Source organism: Zeugodacus cucurbitae, chromosome 2 (assembly GCF_028554725.1).
Source record: "Zeugodacus cucurbitae isolate PBARC_wt_2022May chromosome 2, idZeuCucr1.2, whole genome shotgun sequence".
NCBI classification, from domain to species: Eukaryota; Metazoa; Arthropoda; class Insecta; order Diptera; family Tephritidae; genus Zeugodacus; species Zeugodacus cucurbitae.
This window is the reverse complement of record NC_071667.1, coordinates 64,008,256-64,027,268: the sequence shown is the minus strand read 5'-3', so window position 1 is coordinate 64,027,268 and position 19,013 is coordinate 64,008,256. Positions and strand designations below refer to the sequence as shown.

The following is a 19,013-nucleotide window of genomic DNA, read 5'->3' as shown; positions in this document are numbered from 1 at the left end:
CAACAGACATCCGTTTGGAATCGAGCTAAAGGGAGAAGGCGAACCCGTTTCTGCGGTTGTTCGTTGGGTTTGGGACCCACCACATAAAAGCGAAGTTCCAATGAAAAATCGATGGAAGCCTCGGATGAGAAACTCCCCTTTTAATGACAACCCCTGCAAACGTTTTAATGGTCAGGATTTGAAGCTATGCACCTGGAATGTCCGGCCCCTTAATTGGGAAGGTGCCTTTGCCCAGCTGGTTGATATTCGACTGGTTTCACTAATTTTCCCCCACCAAGATATACTAGATCCGCTACTATAGGCTCCCATCATTGGATTAAGATATATATGCAGTATAGAGCCCACGGGATTTTTGATAATTCGAGTATAAGGTATATGGGAGCTACAGCAAGTTATGACCCGATTTCAACCATTTTTGGTACAGAGACACACTATTAGAAGAAAAAGATTCGCTCTGAATTACATTAAAATATCTGAGAGATTTACCGATATTTTCGGTGAAAAATTACCCTTATGTAATGAGTTCTTCATGTTCGATATCGGGGACCTTGAAAAGTTATAGTTCGATTTCGACAATTTTTTCACAAGTGATGCCACAGCTCAAATATAGTATTTGTGTAAACTTCTATTCCGCAGTCTTCATTGGTTCCTTATGTATATATTGTAAAGTGAACGAATCAGATGGAACTCGAAATTGATTCATATGGGACGCTTTACTTGGTTGTGAACCGATTTCGATTTCAAATTTCATTGAATTCGGTCGAGTAGTTCCTGAGCTAATGTTTGGCATTTATGGCCCTTCATAGTGCGATCCTTTGTACCAAATTTTAGTTTTATAACTTTTTATTTGGCTTAGTTATTGCACTTTACGTTTTTTCGATTTTCACCATTTTATGGGCGTGGCAGTGGTCCGATTTCGACCATTTTCTCTCACGATCCTAAAGAAGATGTGTACCGAGTTTCGCACGGAGGGACGGACAGACAGAAATCCAGATTTTAACTCGACTCATCATCCTGATTATTTTTATATATAATATATCACTTTATATGAGCGATGTTTTAATCTGCCAGCTTAAAAGCATGGAATGCACTACGACCAAATTTGACAGATTTGGTAGAAATTTGAAAAAAAAAAACAAGTAAGGAAGGGCTAAGTTCGGGTGTAACCGAACATTTTATACTCTCGCAATTTATTTATTTAACTTAATTAATATTATATAATACACAATTTGACCCACATATTCGTCATATATATTGTATAAAGTCCATCGAAAGTTGGAAACCCTAACATTAAGTTAGAAGCACCGAGGTCCTCATGTTCGATATATGGGGCCTTGAAAACCTATGGTCCGATTTCGGCGATTTTTAGAAATGGAATGCAGCTACCATCTGCCATTTCTTATGTGAAATTTAGTGTTTCTGACGTTTTTCGTTAGTGAGTTAACCCACTTTTAGTAATTTTCAACCTAACTTTTGTATGGGAGGTGGGCGTGGTTATTATCCGATTTCTTTCATTTTTGGACTGTATTAAGAAGTGGCTAAAAAAAACGACTGCAGAAAGTTTGGTTTATATAGCTCTATTGGTTTGCGAGATATGTACAAAAAACTTAGTAGGGGGCGGGGCCACACCCACCTCCAAAAAAAAATTACATCCAACTATGCCCATTCATAGTGCGATCCTTCATACCAAATTTTCCATAGCTTTATTTAGGGCTCAGTTATGGCGCTTTATGTGTTTTCGGTTTTCGCCATTTTGTGGGCGTGGCAGTGGTCCGATTTTGCTCATTTTCGAAAGCAACCTTGCTATGGTCCCAAGGAATATTTGTGCCACGTTTCATTAAGATATCTTTATTTTTACTCAAGTTACAGCTTGCACAGGCGGACGGACGGACGGACGGACAGACAGACATTCGGATTTGAACTCCACTCTTCACCCTGATCACTTTGGTATATATAACCCTATATCTAACTCGTTTAGTTTTGGGTGTTACAAACAACCGTTATGTGAACAAAACTATAATACTCTCTAGCAACTTTGTTGCAAGAGTACAAAAACTTACGATTTTTTTAAATTTTTTTCAAAAAAAACATAGAAATTTTGGGATTTTTGGAATAATAATAGAGCGTGTGCTGAGAGGACCCTACAAACCAAGTAATTCGGTCAAGCCGGTTTTGGGATACGATGGAGTAAAGTTTAAAAAACACAGTTTTGAGAGAAGCACGGTTAAAGAGTCCAGCTGCCAACTAAGAACAGCTCCTTCTTTTCTTTACTACCGTATTCTAGACTTGTTACGAAACAATTTGTGCTTATCCCTTAACTGTTTCAATATTTGATAATATTTAATGATCAACATCGGTTTAAGATAGTAATCAATACTAGAAAAAATAGATATTTATAAAGAAAACATACATATATATAGTTTCAATATAATATATGTATAACCAGGTAGTATAGAACAGTAGTAGTTTCCACTATATCGGCGCTGATCTATAATATGCTTATAATATATGCCGATTAGGTACAAGTAAATTCATATATAGCTACATTTTGAGAAAAAAAAGGTATATCCCATCTAAGCAGCACTCTCGAAATGATATCGGTATTCTTTTTAATTTAAAAAGTGTTTATAGTTACTCATCAAAACTAATTTATATATCAATATTCGTATATAAATATATGTTGAACCACATTTATCAGCACTTCAAACCACTGTGTACACAAAAATTACCCTTCTCGCTGGGAAATCTGCATGTGTGGAACGTATACGCCATGGCATACCCAATGAATACAATGTTGTGTCGCATACAGACTTCCTCTGCAGTTTGTGGAACGTAAAAAGCGAGGAAAAACAGAAATCTAACAAAAAACATATCCCTTCGTGCCTGGAGCCGAATCAACGCTAACACACAAGTGCTCGTGTATGTGTATGTGTGTCGCATTCGTACAAATACCTATCTCCATTTGGTGGTTCATTTCGTTTGAGTTCAGTGCAGTTCAACTCGGTTCAGTACAATGCGATACAGCGATACACAGCGGCGGCGGCGGCGATTTGCTCGAGATTCGAGTTGAGTTCAGTTAAGATGTGCAATTCAAATGGTGCGAACGTCTGTTGGCGGTTGCTTCGCGTTACGCGTCAAACAATAAACTGAAATTGTAATTGAAATTAAAGTTGTAAGATTAAAAACAAGTAGTGCACATACATATGCTATATATAAATATATATAAAAAAATATTTTGTGTATTAATCGTTTGTGAGAACACGCACACACATATATATTGAAATAAATTAATTTTTTTTCTTGTGGTAAGCGCTGAAGTGTCTATTGTGTGCGTGTGGCAAGTATAAATACAACACGGTTACTAAGACTTCCGTTAGTCAATAGCTTGCCGCTTCAATAGCAACGCTCTAAATTTTGATACTTTTTATTGTTGTTGTTGTTGCTACAAACTAACAAAATGATGCTGAAAGCGATGATAATGATGTTGCTAGTTATCTTTGTTGTGGTGCTGTAGTGACCACTAGCTTACATTACACGCGTGCTCAGCTGTGTGTGTGTGTCTGCGTCGCGATCGCTTACTTCCGCTTATAAGCGCCTATATGCTGTCAGCGCTTCCGTTTCTATCTAAAATTTATTGGTTTTTCCGCTTACGCAAATTGTTTTGCCGCAATTTTTATGTGAAAATTTCTAAGAAAAATTTTTTGGCGAAATTGCAAAATTGCGGAAAACAACAACAAAAACAATAAAAAATTGTGAGTCCACAAATTGTAACACCTAAATAAATAAACAAAAATAAATTGTGTGGCGCGCACGCTGTACATGGCAATGCGAACACGAACACGCCGAAAAAAATGCGCGAAAATACCGAAAATATCAAAAATACCTGTGAAATATTTGCGCTATATGCGCCGCGTGTGTCGATAGTCGGTGTATGCAGTGAATGAAATATATCGCTGCCAATAAGCAAAGAAATTACAAATATTTCGCAAAATCAATTAAAAAAGTGCTGAGTTTCCAAAGTAAAATGCAATCAAGCGGAATATGAAGTGAGAAAAGGCGAAATGTGCGAAATTTTAGCGCAAAACTAACATGCAACAACAACTACAAAACAACAACAAAACAAAAGAAAAAAAAATAAAATAAAAAATCACACAAATAAATAAATGTATTAATAAAACGGCGCGATCAAAGCGCGCTTTTTGGTAAAAGTGGGCGCGCCGCGTGAATTCTAAATGGATATTGTATTGGAAAATGCTTGATTAATAGTATGCGGCTAGCGTACGGCATTGAAATGTGCCAACGCAGTACATGTGTTACGGAAAATTTATTGTACGCGGAAAATAGTAATTGAAACTAGCAACAACACAAATACACACACACACTAGCAACAACAAGCGAGCGAAAATATTTTTAAAGCAATAAAAAATATGCTTTAGAAAAGAGAAACTGAAAGTTTGTGGTAGAAATGAAAGCCTAGCAGCATAAAAGCAACATTTAATCACGCACAATACACAATCATTTCAAGCACATTAACCGTTAGACTAATAACATTGAAGGTTACGCACGGCGCTTAAGTGGTTGGAACGAAACGAAAAAAAATTCAAAAAAATAATTAATTAAATTGAAATACAAGAAAAAAGTTGCAAGAAATACAAAAATAAAAACAGGAAAAATTTAAAAAAATTTTAAAAAAGTTTAGAAAAAATTTCGACAAATTTTTCCAAAAAAAAATTTAATAAAAAAATGAATTTAAAAAATTTTAAAAAGACATGTGAAATAAAATAAACAATACAACAACAATTTCTTTTAATTACAAAAAAATATGAAAAATACAATTGCATTAAAATAACAAAATTTTAAAAAGACATGTGAAATAAAATAAACAATACAACAACACATTTTTTTAATCACAAAAAATCCACCCAATAATTTGAAAAATTTTATTTCAATATAAACAGCAATTTATATGCGCATTTATTTATTTTTGAACAACTACCAAGCAGATACAAATCAATACATACAAAGTATCCCTATAGCCATTATAATATACACGTGTGTGTGTTTGTTAATAAATCGCGCCGATCACAAAATAGGCAGCAGCCGGCATGTATTTAATAAAAACAGCAACATTGAACAGCTGTTGAGCTGATTAGCCAGACGATTGGCTGTGAGTGCTGAAATGCCAGCGACGTCAATAGCGCGCACACAGACAAGCACACAAACAAAAAAAGCAGCGCTATAGGCCCACTTCAGCCGCGCCAGTGCTAAAACACTTAGCCATGTATATATATATAACTGTAAATAAGCAAAAACTCAAAAGGCTAAAGATGACAGACTAAAAATAACCGTTATTATGTAGCCCTACACACATACAGACACCTCAATACATTTATGAGCTAGCTAGCATGTGCATTTCCATTATTAATTATTGATTTCCACTTTCAATGTGTGCTCCTCACAGCAGCACAGGAAACGTCAGCATATATTTCTACTATGCTTGTAAATAAGCGATTGACAAAAGCAAAAACAAACAGAAAAAAAAATAAAATAGAAATATGTAATTAGCTAATTATTAAGCAATAGCCATACTTAGTCTACTTGAATGAACGCAAGTTTCGGTGAAAAACGGGTAATCACTAGCGTCTAGCGTGTAAACAAAATAAAAAAAAGAATTTAATTAAAATAAATTAAAATTAGTCAAATAGCGTAATTAAAGTAAAATAAAATAAATAAATTAATTAATTTAAACGTAAAATAATAGCAGTTCACTACATAGTATTTGCATGTAAGTAAAGTGGAATTGGTTGCACAATTTAAACGCTATTATTTGTTGGTAGTTTTGTAGTACAATTAAGCGATTAAAACGATTATATTTACAAAGCACTTTAGTTGTATTATGTAAAAATTGGTTATTTTTTAAGCAAATCAGTCGTGTGGAAATCCGTCAATCAGCCGCTGCTTAGCGATATAATCTAATAATTACACTTTTTACACAACATTTTTTTTTGTCGAGTAATTTTTGAACGAGTGCTCTTGATTAACGGAAATCACAAAAGTAATTTTTTATTTTAGATATTTCAATACTCGTTTAAATTTTAGTATATAAGATAGTTGAATTTTTTTTTTGCTTTTCCAGTTTATTATTTTTTTTTTAGAAAATTGAGAAATTTAAAAGAGAAATGGCTTAAGTATTTTTTCGATTGGAAATACTGATGCAAATCGGTATTTATATTGTGTATTTAATGCACTGCGAAATTTAAAAATTTATTTTCTATAATTCATAGCTTTATTCATGTGTAATATTCTTACCAATATCATAGACTTCCTTTTATTTAGTTAAAAATGTTCAATAAATAATTATCAAACTTTTTTTTAATGATGTTATTTATAATGACCTAACCTATGAAATTTCGAGAATATCTCAGAACATGTTCAAAGAATACATGAAAGAAATCTCTTTAAATTTCTTTAAGAACTTTCCTGTTCGCCCATATAATTCCTTTAGAAGCAATGCTTTATCAGAGTTCATATCAAAACAGCATTTTTATTAATAAAGTATTCAGACTAAAAATATGTTCCATCAATGGCACTTGTGTTATTTTACATCTTTCTATGCAATAAATTTTCATATTTGAATATCAGCTTTACGATATTTCAATTAATTGTCGACTAAAAAATCGAATCTATATGTACATAGATGGCAAAAGAATCGCCATGTTTCATAAATTCATTTTATAATAAATTAATTAATAAGCATATTTATTACATAGAAATGCTGTATTTACAAACTAATGCGTGGTTTTCAGTATGTCAAATTAAATGACAATTAATTGACAGTGGTCAAAAGGTTGTCAATTTCAATTGTGGTGACCTACCACAAATCGATGATTGAAATACGAATTCATTTATCTACAACAATTCGCTCGAAAAGTATTGTCTTAAATTGTTAAAACAAAATTAAATTTTTGACATAAACCCCACCTAATAGTGAAAATCGGTATTAAAATTGACTATATTCCAATATTTCTAATATATGTATAGAAATGAATGAATAAAGGACACTACTGTACTTAGTGCTAATATCCTTGTATATTTCTCCGTAAAATAGTTGCTCCACACACCGAAATAAATATAAATCGCAAAATAAAACAATTCAGTGAAGTAGAAGTTCTGAGAGTTTGGAAAGGCTAATTTCAAAAATTTGTTAATTATTCATAGGTGGTTCGCTTTCAATCATATATCAAATTTAAAGATATAAAACCTATAACGATTAAGATCCTCGTTAATTATTTAAAATAAAGCAAAAGTCACACTCTGTACTTAAATTCGAGAAAGTTACTGTCTTCTTAGGTGTAGTATCCTTGTTATCTACAACTACAACTTTACTCCCCCTTTTTTTTGTAAATTTAAGTTTTTTTTTGTATAAAAACAGTCACAAATGTCGATGAGCCTCAGCCGCACTTTTCTTGGAATTAAAAAAGAAAAGCAAAATTTCCCGCAAATGTCGAGAATTCGGCTCAAAAAGTGACATTTTCAGTTGTGATTGAGTTTGGGATGCAAGCAGATCTCAACAAATATTTTGTTGGGTTAATGTTGACACAAATGTCCAAGATCGATATTAAACGATTTAATCGATTTAATCGACTAGTGCTTGACCCTGGCGACATCTATTGGAAAACGGCGGAAGCAAAGGTGTAGATCTAATAGCTGTATTGATTTACTAAGCACTAACTCCCAATTCTAGTTGATGTGACGTCTCGTTTCCTGTCAGCCTTTTCAATTTTGCTAGGCTATTGCTTAAGGGGCCATACCAGTGTAACCCATGAAAAATTAGGCGATTATCGTGTTTTTTTTTTTAAGGAAAGTACTCGATCGAATATTTGGAAGTTTTTTTGGACATAATAAGGTATATTTTCAGCTATATTTTAACATATTTTTTTACAATAGTATTGAAAAATAACGGAGTTATGGGCTGTCTTGGGCGGCGCCAAAAAAAAAGGTCCCCAACTGCTGACATGATTCCGACCGAATGAGTAGCTGAAACAAAAGCATTCAAAAAGGTTATTAAAGTTGAAGGTATTTCCTATACAATGACATCCGATTATTGAAAAATATCACAAATTAACTAAATGGCGTAGTTCTGAAAAAATGTCGTCTTTTAGGTAAAAAATTGTATATTTTTTAATGTCAAATTGACAATTTTCAACCAATTAAAAATATCTAATAGTAAATACATTCAAGTACACTCAGTTTAAATTTGAAGTAGATAAATTTCTCGTTAAGTTATGATGCCAGCTATTTTGAGAAAAGTCGATTCGGGAAAAACGCGTTGATTATTTCGACTGTAGCGGATTATACCTACGAGCGGTCGCTCTTTAGAACGCTGCCATTCAAAAACTATTCAAGATACGACCTTGCCGATTTCACAGGATATTTTTGAAAGTATAAACTATCGAATAAGCAAAAAAGGAAAAAATCGATTTTTTGAAAATGTCACACTGGAATAGCCCCTTAACTAATTGTGTTATTTGCTGAAGGGCCTAAGTGTTCAATCTGTTTATACCATATATTTGTATATGTATATGTACTGGGAATTACCTTTTGGTTAGTGGAACTACTATCTGTAGGATGCTTAGGACAGTTCCTTAATTATTAAATATTGCTGACTTAAAATCGGTAATATTTTCAATTAAGTAGAACTTTCATCAATTTTTATTAAGCTCTTTGAAAAATAATTACTCAAAACAAAGCATTAAAATTTAACATAAATGCGGAAAATATAATAATGTTTGTTCTAGAAATTGTGGATTTTTGATTTATATTTAATCTATAAATTAATCTGTGTTATATACCGTTATACTATTCACTAAAATTGTATATATGTATATAATTTTCTTATTTTTTTTATACAAATATATATCTAAATATATGTAAAATGTCATGCAATTTTATTATAAGTAGATAATATGAGCTTGCATGTATATTTATGTAAATATTTATTATTTTCAAATCATTTTCATTTAAAATTTATTTATTTTCAGATTCAACAAAATCAAATTTCGGGTTAGTGTAAAATGATCAAAACTATGAAATACAGATGAAAAGTGTGAATATTGTTAAATAAATAAGAAGGAAATCAATAGGAAATGACTACCACACGATTAAATGAACCAAAGCAACACACAAATCAAATAATTCGATACAGTGCAAAATATATAATTATTGAGAGATGATTAAAAATAAATGGTGTGTATTTTAAAGAAGAAAAAAATTTACGCCAAAAGTGACTAAGTGAGAATAGTAAATAAATAATTAATAACAAATAATTAAAACCTAAAATAAGTAATAATAATAAAAACTATAATACTTCGTCTGCGTCAAGGTCAAGCGTGTTTGTGTGTGTGTGTACTCTTGCCAATAAAATAAACTTAAATGCAAAGATAAACGCAGCTCAGCAGCGACGAGCCCCCAAGCAACAAGAAATGCTTATCGAGGCTAATAATATAAAAGAGAGACCACAATACACACTCACTGGTAACGCCAAAGTGCGGAAACACGCCCCGTCTGCGAAGTAATTTTCTAGAGTAATAAATAAATTATTGCCAGTAGTTATAATAAAAGTAATAGCAAAATAGTAATAAACGCCTACGCATTAATTCAACACCAACCCCACCACCAACAACAAAAACAAAGAACAAAAACAACAACAACCACCGCTAGCACTAACAACACAGCAATAAGAGCATTTGAGAAGTCGCAGCAGCAGCACTAGTACTCGGCTGCAACAACAACAACATACCGATAGTAACGGAACAAAATAACGGCACAAAATGGATTATAGCCAATTAGATGCGGATATCAATGGCAACATCAATACGGGCAATATCAATACAAATGACTTCCTGGCCATATTCTCATCAACAAGTCCCACCGATGTGACTGCAACGCCTGCCTCATCGGCGGGCGGCTGGCCTGGCGGCGGCGGCGGTGGTGGTGGCAGCGGACACAAACACTACACACATTTATCCGCCCCGCCCCGCAGCAGTAACGGTAGCGTGTACTTCACCGGCAGCAACAACAGCAGCAGTGCACCTACAGCCTTTAGCAATATAACAACAACACTACTCAACCCGCCACTACTAACCGTCGATGCTGTTGAGGGTGTCGCTGGCAGCGGCGCTTCCAATCAATATGGTTTGGGAAATCTGCTCGAGAGCACATTGCAGGGCGCCATCACTACGCTTAGTCCGAATAATTATGTCAACGACAGTTACTATTTCTTGAATAGCAACTTCTATAACGGTAGTATGAGCTATAGTGGCGGCGGTGGCGCGGGCAATTATAGCAATCAAACGTTGACGGGCAACAGTCTGGCCGCGGCGAATATGTCATCCAATCTGACGGAGGTACAATGGGATGGACGCTATCCGAGCGGCTATACCTTGGCGCAAATCGTCATTGCTTCGGTAATCGTGACCATATTGATGATTATCATTGTGGTCGGCAATATGCTGGTCATCATTGCCATTGCGACCGAGAAGTCGCTGAAGAACATACAAAATTGGTTTATTGCCTCGCTGGCGGTGGCGGACTTTTTTCTCGGCCTGATCATAATGCCCTTCTCGCTGGCGAACGAACTGATGGGCTATTGGATATTCGGCAGTTGGTGGTGTGACATACACTCGGCGATGGATGTGCTGCTGTGCACCGCGTCCATCATGAATTTGTGTCTGATTTCGTTGGATCGCTATTGGAGCATCACGAAGGCGGTGGACTATCTCAAGTCGCGTACACCGGCGCGTGCTGCTTTCATGATTGCCGCCGTATGGATAATGTCGGCGCTGATTTGCATACCGCCGTTGCTGGGTTGGAAGGTGAAAATGCCGGAGGGACCGTTGCCGAAATGTGCGGTAAGTGCGTGCTATATGCCATAACTGTTTATCGTATATATATTTTGCATACATATTTACATAGCGACGCCGCCATATATGTGCGCCCAAAAGTCTTCTGCTGCATAACTGTATATTTGTATGTACACAGGAGACATTCTGTGTGCGTGTCTCTCTGTCGCTTTGCAATTAAATGCCACTTGCTTGCTTCGGGGTTGGGCGCGCGTAGTTCGTACGTTCGCTCGTTCATTTATTTGCTTCGAAATTGGAAACCTGCAATTGCTTGTTGTCTCCTCCACTCCCTGTCTCTGCCACTGCCACTGTCGGCCTTTGTGTGTCGCATTTAATTGGAGTCTCTCGGAAATTGGCGCAAATGATTTACGCCGATAGAGATAACGAACTTAATTGTCTTCTTTGGTCGCATGAGTTGCTTAAGGCGTTGATTTTGCGTAGTGTGTGGGGTGGGGTGGGTGAGGTCGCAACGTATGTTCGGAAATATTATTTTATAACCTTGCAGTTCATAAAGTCCAATATGTGGCAATTTGTTTTAAATTTCTGTTTGTTTTATGCTGAGTGGGGATACAATGTTGAGATTGGAAGTTTTTATGCGACTTCTGGTGGTTGTTTGACCTGGTTAAATTGCTTGTAGTTCAGACAAACATATATTTTAGAGATTGTATTCATTTGTTTTAGTGAGTGAAATTCTTAAAGTATTAATTAGAACATTTTGAAAAGAGTTGCTTTGAGTTTTTTTATATTTGTATAAGATATATATCGCACATTTAGTACTCAATGTATAGATAGTGTTCTACCGTCGAAGTAAAAGGTATTCTCCCTTCTTTTATACAACATTGATAATTCTTGATGATTACGATTAAGAAATTCTACTATTTTTCCTTTACCTTTGCGTCAGATGTTTCTCCTAATATGGACAGAAAGTCTCCCTTAGTCCTGCGATTGTGATAGAAAACACTCTTGCCAGTACCTGTCATCGAAGTCGATTCAACATATCGTCATTTAGTGTACAAAAATAAAAAATTAGCTGCTTCAACTCAGAATAGAAATAATTATAATATATACGTTGATTTTATCACTGTGCTTGAAAATCGTATATAGCAACTGCGGTCAATTTTTGTAAATATCAGTGAATTTCAATCATCGCAATGGCAGTTCAATAATTTGAGTTCTATCACAGTAGCTATAGAGAAGTTCAGTGTTTTTATTCGATCACTGTAGCAATAGCAGTTCGGAGATTAGCAATCACAGTTCAGTGATCCCAGTAGCACTTTTAGTTGCGATTTCGATAATTTTGGGTACGGTGATTACGAAAGCAGTTAAATCTACGCAAAATTTATTAATTAGTTAATTGTGATGACAAAAGCAGATAAATTTTGGATATTGTTAAAATTAATAAATATGAAAATGTAAAAAAATAAAAAAAAATGTGGAGTAAAAATTCTCATAAATTCAATAGCCATAAATGCAATAGCAACATAAAATCACAGTGATTTAAAAATATCAATCACTGAAAATAAAATATCGCAAAAAATAACAATATCGCTTATCACTATTATACTGATTAAGGCTGTAATGGGAGGTCTCCGCCTTTGACTGACTGCTAAACCCTATTGAAAATCTATTGGAAACCGTTAATATTCGTTTGATCTTTTTATCTTCACCAATTTTAATTAATTTAGAAGAATTAAATTTTATGCAGACAAGACATTTGCTCCATCTTTAATAATCTTAGCATAAGTTTTTTTAGAATAGTCTGACAGGTCAAAGCCATAGCAGTTTTGGTACTTTGCGATACCAGATGAAGTGCCGCTACATAATCAATGAGAAGTAGACATCCTTTAGGATGCCTGCGATTTTTTCGAATATTATAAGGTTCTGTGATTTTACTACCGATACCTCTTCCAGATTCTCGTACTGTATGGACCCAAGATGTTGGAGCCGTTGCCTTGACAGTGCAAGACAAGCGCACAAGAAATGTTAATAATCTTAAAAATGCAAAAGTCCATAGAAGACCATTCGGTTCTACTTTTAGACAAAAGCAGTGTAATACTTTTTAACAGTTTTGAAGGGCTTATTATTATCTTATTAGAATTCTTCTCTTAATTTAATAATAATAATCCCTTTCGAAATGAGCCCTCCATTTCATCCTAACCTTAAAATCAATACATACATTTTTTATATCAATAAAATTTAATAAAATACGGCTACTCTAGAAAATTAATTCGGACCTTTAGACTATTTCAAATATGCGTTTGTGCTTTATAAATAAATATTTATTTGACGGTTTTCTTACTTTGTATATACCAGTCACTTTGTATATTTTACAGAAGCAATTTTTTATAGATGTTTTTGAAACCACAGCCAATTTAGTCATATTTAAAATTGTTTATATTTTATTTTTACAACTGTGACAACAAAAGTGATTAACTTCAAGACAGTGTTGGCATAACTGATTTCCTCTCAATATTCGTATACGAATACAATGCTACATTTTACTAAAAATACAACTTAAAATACATTTCCTAAACAATCAATATCACTTTGGAAAAATCAAACGGAAAGATAAAAATAATATTTCTCTAACTAAAATAAATGTGAGCATAATTCATGCAACGCTTTTGTTCACTTTTCACAGCGCTTTATTATATGTATATATGTGTGTGGTTGAGAAAAAAGGTCTAAGGACCAAAATGGCCACAAGGCTACATGTCCAACACACAATCCGTAAAAAAATCTAAACATTAACCACATTTACAGTGTATTTATAATATTTGTGAGTAAATCTTGCGCAAATATGATTCGACTGAATGAAATATTTTGTTTGGAAATTGCAGGAAAAACAAATAAAAAAAGCATAAATATTTTTTTTATACCTTTAACACACAAGTATCCTTCAAAATTAACTTTTTTCGAAGTCAAAAACTAGGGATTGGTTGGTCAGATTTTCAAGAAAATACCCTTTTTTTATTCAATTATTGAATTATTATAGGTCTACGTGACCTTCGTGAGCGCACCAAGGAGTTAGTATTTAAAACCAACTATCTCTAATTTTAGCACCTTACCGCCAATTGAAATTAATTTTCAATAAGTGTATATAGTGAAAATGGTCTCAACGACCTTCCGTGAAAGCACTGAAGGGTTAAGCTTTTCTTTAAAATTATTACTGTCCAATTATTGTACATGAGTCAGAAGAATAAACATAATGTTGACAAAATTTTTAAATAAATGTTTCCATTCACACCAAAAAATCTAATCTGAAGTCATAAAAACGAAATGCGTGCGCCACCTCCCCCTCAAAGTAAAATCCAACCCGCTTACAGCCAATGACCCTGACATTGTTCTATTGTATTTTATATAGAAGGAGGATAAAAATCAATAAATTAATATGGTCACATGATGACCATAAAATAGCTTAGTTGATGCTCACAAAACTGCCGACAAAGTCAAAGCCAAATGGGAATAAAGTATCTATTATATAAGTGTGGGTGTGTGTGTGTGTGTTTCTATGAAATTATTACGGTATTTTATGAGGGTGAGCTAAAGAGATTGAAAGAATAAATAAGCACACAAAAGGCGTCGTAAATTATTATAAGTTAGGAAAAAAAATTTTGCTGTAAGTTGATAGAGGCACAAAACAAAAATAAATAAATGAAGACGGAAGCGCACAGATCTTACCCTTTATTTTATAATGTTTTCATTTCTTGCTTTTGTGCTTGAAGTTAGTTACCTTTTACGAGCTATTAATTAAGCCTTTTTGAGGAAGAAATAAAAGAGATTAAAAAATACTGATAAGAGAAAATCAGAGCGCAAATCTTCAATGAAAGTTAAGCAACACTTTTTTAAGTCACAAAAAGAGTAGTGCGGTAAGCTTTTTGGGCAAAATTTAGGATTCTTAAAAAATTATGTTTTTCGTGACTTCACACTCTCTCTCTATCTCTTAATTAGTTTCTGTAATCTAATGACTACAAATAAAACATTTTTCTATTTAAAAGTTACTTCATTTAAAAAGCTTCCATACCACTTTTAAGCTTCTCGCTTCTCATTTCACGTAGCTTTCACAAGCTTTACTTAACTTCAAATCAATCAGCTGCATTTTTCCGCTTTTTATTCACCCACGATATTCACAGTTATTTTTAGCCTAAAAGTCTCGAGTTTGTAGTTCATTTGCTCACAAATTCACATCCCTTTTCACTTCATCGGTTTTGATTTTACGCTTTTATTTACTGATTTCGTTTGCATGACTGTCTGTCTGTTGGTTTTTTCAGATATTTTATTTTTTTTATATTAAATGTCTGCATGCCTGGCAGCACTCAAGCGAAGGTTATCCTATTTTGTTGTTGGGCTGCTGTTCTGCATAAAATTGCGCGCTCTCATTTCATTCAAGAAAAAAACAAGCTCCCAGCGCACACATGCTTATCTTTCAAATCGTTTATTTGAGCGCGTGTGTGTTTATGCAAAATCTCATTTTCCTTGCTCTAAACAACTAAGTGGCCTAATTTTGAAGTATTCTGTCTATCCCTTTTTCTGTCGATGATGTGTTTGCTTTCGGAATATTGATATTTATACACATTTTCATTCATAAATGTAAATAAGCACTATAAAATCTTGAGCACAAGCTACCTAAATTACTGATAAGAAAATATTTACACATTATATTTGGGTGAAAGTGATTTGGGGTCAATGTCTGGGTTATTTCATTTCATTTTTAACTCTTATAGAATTCTTATTGGAGCTTTCATAGCTAAACTCGAAAGCTTTACTGCTGTGAAATTTTTTAATTTCATTCTATATTCTACATTTTTACATGCACATGATTATTATGAAAGCTTTTATATCTGATTACATATCTGGTTTATTGGGGAGCTTTCACCCTTTTTACTTAAGCAGTTTATTTGAGAGTGTTACGTGAGATAAAATAGGTTCCTCAAGTAGTAAGCTTGGGAGTCTTGTCATCCACAAGGTGTTACATCACAGTATAGTTGGAATAAATAAGACCGAATTTGGTTAAAAAAGCGATTTTGGTTTTCTTGAAAAATTATTAAAAATTCTCGAGACAAATAAAGCACCTCAATTAAGATGTACTACTGTGCTCAAAATATAAGGAGACATTGTATTCATTTTGAAAATTCTTTATTTATTCTTCCAAATCAATTTCATCCCCTTCAAAGTAATCCCCTCCCGATGCAATGCACTTATGCCAACGGATTTTCCAATCTTCGAAACACTGGTTGTAGTCACTTTCCGGGATGACCTTCAGTTCCGTCGTCGCTGTGGCTTGAATCTCCTCTATCGTATAAAAACGGTGTCACCGGAGCGGTCTTTTGAGCTTGGTGAACAACCAGAATTCGCACGGCAAAAGATCAGGTGAATACGGTGGTTGCGGAACGATATGGGTTTAGTTTTTGACGAAATGAACACGAATTACGAATGAATTTTCGGTACCTGTCGAGATTTGACGCGCTTGAGGCCCAAAACATCCTTCAAAATGGTATTGGCTGAGCCTTTCGATATGCCAACTTCATCAGCAAGGTCTCTAATTGTTAATCGACGGTTTTTCAACACCAAACCTTTAATTTGTTGAACGTGAGCTTCGTCGCTTGGTTGATGGTCGCCCCGGACGCTCTTCGTCTTCGACACGTTCATGGCCGGCTTGGAACTCACTATACCACTTGTAAACATTTTTAGACATAGCCTCATCACTAAAGGCTTTCTGCACCATCCTCAACGTATCCGCAGCAGAAAATTGAATTGATCCGTAAACAAAATTTAATGCAAATTCTTTGCTCAACAAATTTGTATACCAAATTCGATCTGTTACTTAACTTTATATCTATAGAACTCATTTCAGAATAGGTTTCAAGTGGTCTGATCTGGCATTTCTGATGATTGGACTACTACGTCTTATTAGGAGATCCCATAATCGTCCCTTAATGTAATAATATTGTTCCTTCAAACGTATATTTGCTTCGGATCTGGATCTAGGTGCTATAATCTGAATCCGTTATCTCGAATTTATAATATGCCGGCCTCTTATTTAATAAATTAGAAAATTTAATGAATTATTTTTCTTGAGTTTTGAGGAACTAAGAATTACATGAAAAAAATATTTCACATTTTTTCCACACTCATGACATCCGGCTGTGTTAGCCAAATTTGTATTAATTTCACGCTTCAAGCACCCAAGAATCACCAGCAAGTTCATGTCTAATTTGTTATTTCACGCAAATGTGTACATTTTGCATTTAATTCTCAACAAATATGAGTCTGCTACTTAGAAATCATTAAGTCATTAAGGCATACACGAGACAGATAGTGCAACAAAGCATGAAGTAAAGCGAAAATTGCCATTAAATATGTACACATTCTGAATGAGCGCGTGTGTGGCAAATGGGAAACGGGCAATTAGTAATGCGCTGCCCAAACTAAAATACGATTAAATTAAATTGTAGTGAAATTTTGCCGCTAAATAGGTGCTCTTAACCAAGCACTTGCTTGAGGCATGTATCAGCATGTTGAGAGCCTCATACTAAATGCCAAAAAGTGCAGCTGATTATTGTTTAAACAGTAGCAGAGCTTTTATTAACATCCAACAAGCAAAACTAATAAATCTCTCACTTTAACACCTTCAAATGTTTCCCCAATTCGTGTAAAAATAAATAAAATGCCCGAAAGAGCCTATGAATTATTTATACAAATTTCTAAATTCGAATGGTGAGCAGAAATGGAAAACGAATAAAAGCATTTTGTTTTTGTTGCTTCATTTCGATTAAAGCTAAATTTAGCCACAGACAAAAATTGCTATAAATTCTTCGGCATACATGCGGTTAACAGCAGAAGTCTGCAGATATTTGTGAAATGTCATTGACTGCCTGGAGATTATTTTATATCTGAATAAACATTATTTCCTTTCATTCAGCATTGCTCTTGATTTGATTTCGTTTCATTTTCATTTTCTTATTTACACTTTTGCTTTTCTTTTTATTTTTGTTTGCATTTTAATTAATGTTCTGGCATATATACTAACACTTAAACATACAGTTATTTATTGTTCAATGCCAAAGCACGTTTCTATTGCCATTTAAGTGTTTATTTCTGAATATATGTGTGTATGTGTGTGTGTGGGTGCTAATGAAAGCTTTGCGTAGTCTCTTACCAAACACTTATTCATTAGGAAATATTGTGTAGACAAAGTATTGACTGGACGATATTAACAAATAATTATGACCAACCCGATTTTAATGGCACATCATTCAAATAACAATAAAATTTTGGATTATATTCACGCGGAAAGTGAAGAGGAAGTGAGTAAGAAGTGTAAGGTCACTGTGTTATTATTTCTATTTAGTTTCGTTGTTAGTTGCCGACATACATTCGAGAAAGTAGAGCATGAGACTGCATGGTAATTTGTTATAATTTATCATTATAAAGTCACAACAAAAATATTTTGAAAAGTACAACTTTGCTTCCGCCGTTTTCCAATAGATGTCTCTAGGGTCAAGCACTGGTCGAATAAATTGTTTTATATCGATCTTGAACATTTGTGTCAACATTAACCCAACAAAATATTTGTAGAGAACTGTGTGCATCCCAAACTTATTCTTCAAACTGAAAATGTCACTTTTTGAGCCGAATGCTCGACATTTGCGGAAATGTCTCCAGGGTCAAGCACTGGTCGATTAAATTGTTTTATATCGATCTTGGACATTTGTGTCAACATTAACCCAACAAAATATTTGTAGAGAACTGTGTGCATCCCAAGCTTATTCTTCAAAATGAAAATGTCACTTTTTGAGCCGAATGCTCGACATTTGCGGGAAATTTTGTTTTTCTTTTTTAATTCCAAGAAGAGTGCGGCTGAGATTCATCGACATTTGTAACCGTTTTTATATAAAAAAAACTTAAATTTACAAAAAAAAACCGCGGAAGCAAAGTTGTAGACCTAATAATAAAAGTCTAACTCAGTTTTTATCTTTTATAAAATCTTGTTACATAGAATTAAATTTTCAGATAGATTGATAAATAACCCACGATTCCCATAAATTTTTCAAAAAAAAAAAAAGTCCGCCATATTGGATGCGCCATTTTGAATTTTGAAAAACCGACACC

The 19,013-nt window shown here is 34.0% G+C and overlaps 1 protein-coding gene across 1 annotated transcript in view; it reads left to right on the top strand.

The window, feature by feature from the left end:
- Positions 1-2,749: 2,749 nt before the first annotated feature.
- LOC105215456 (alpha-2B adrenergic receptor) overlaps positions 2,750-19,013 on the top strand; it is a 304,745-nt gene continuing 288,481 nt past the window's right edge. Inside the window, exons 1-2 of the mRNA XM_054225198.1 lie at positions 2,750-5,785; positions 9,042-10,910. Of these exons, the coding sequence (XP_054081173.1) occupies positions 9,831-10,910 (1,080 nt within the window). The 5' untranslated portion in view covers positions 2,750-5,785; positions 9,042-9,830. The remainder of the gene's footprint in view (positions 5,786-9,041; positions 10,911-19,013) is intronic.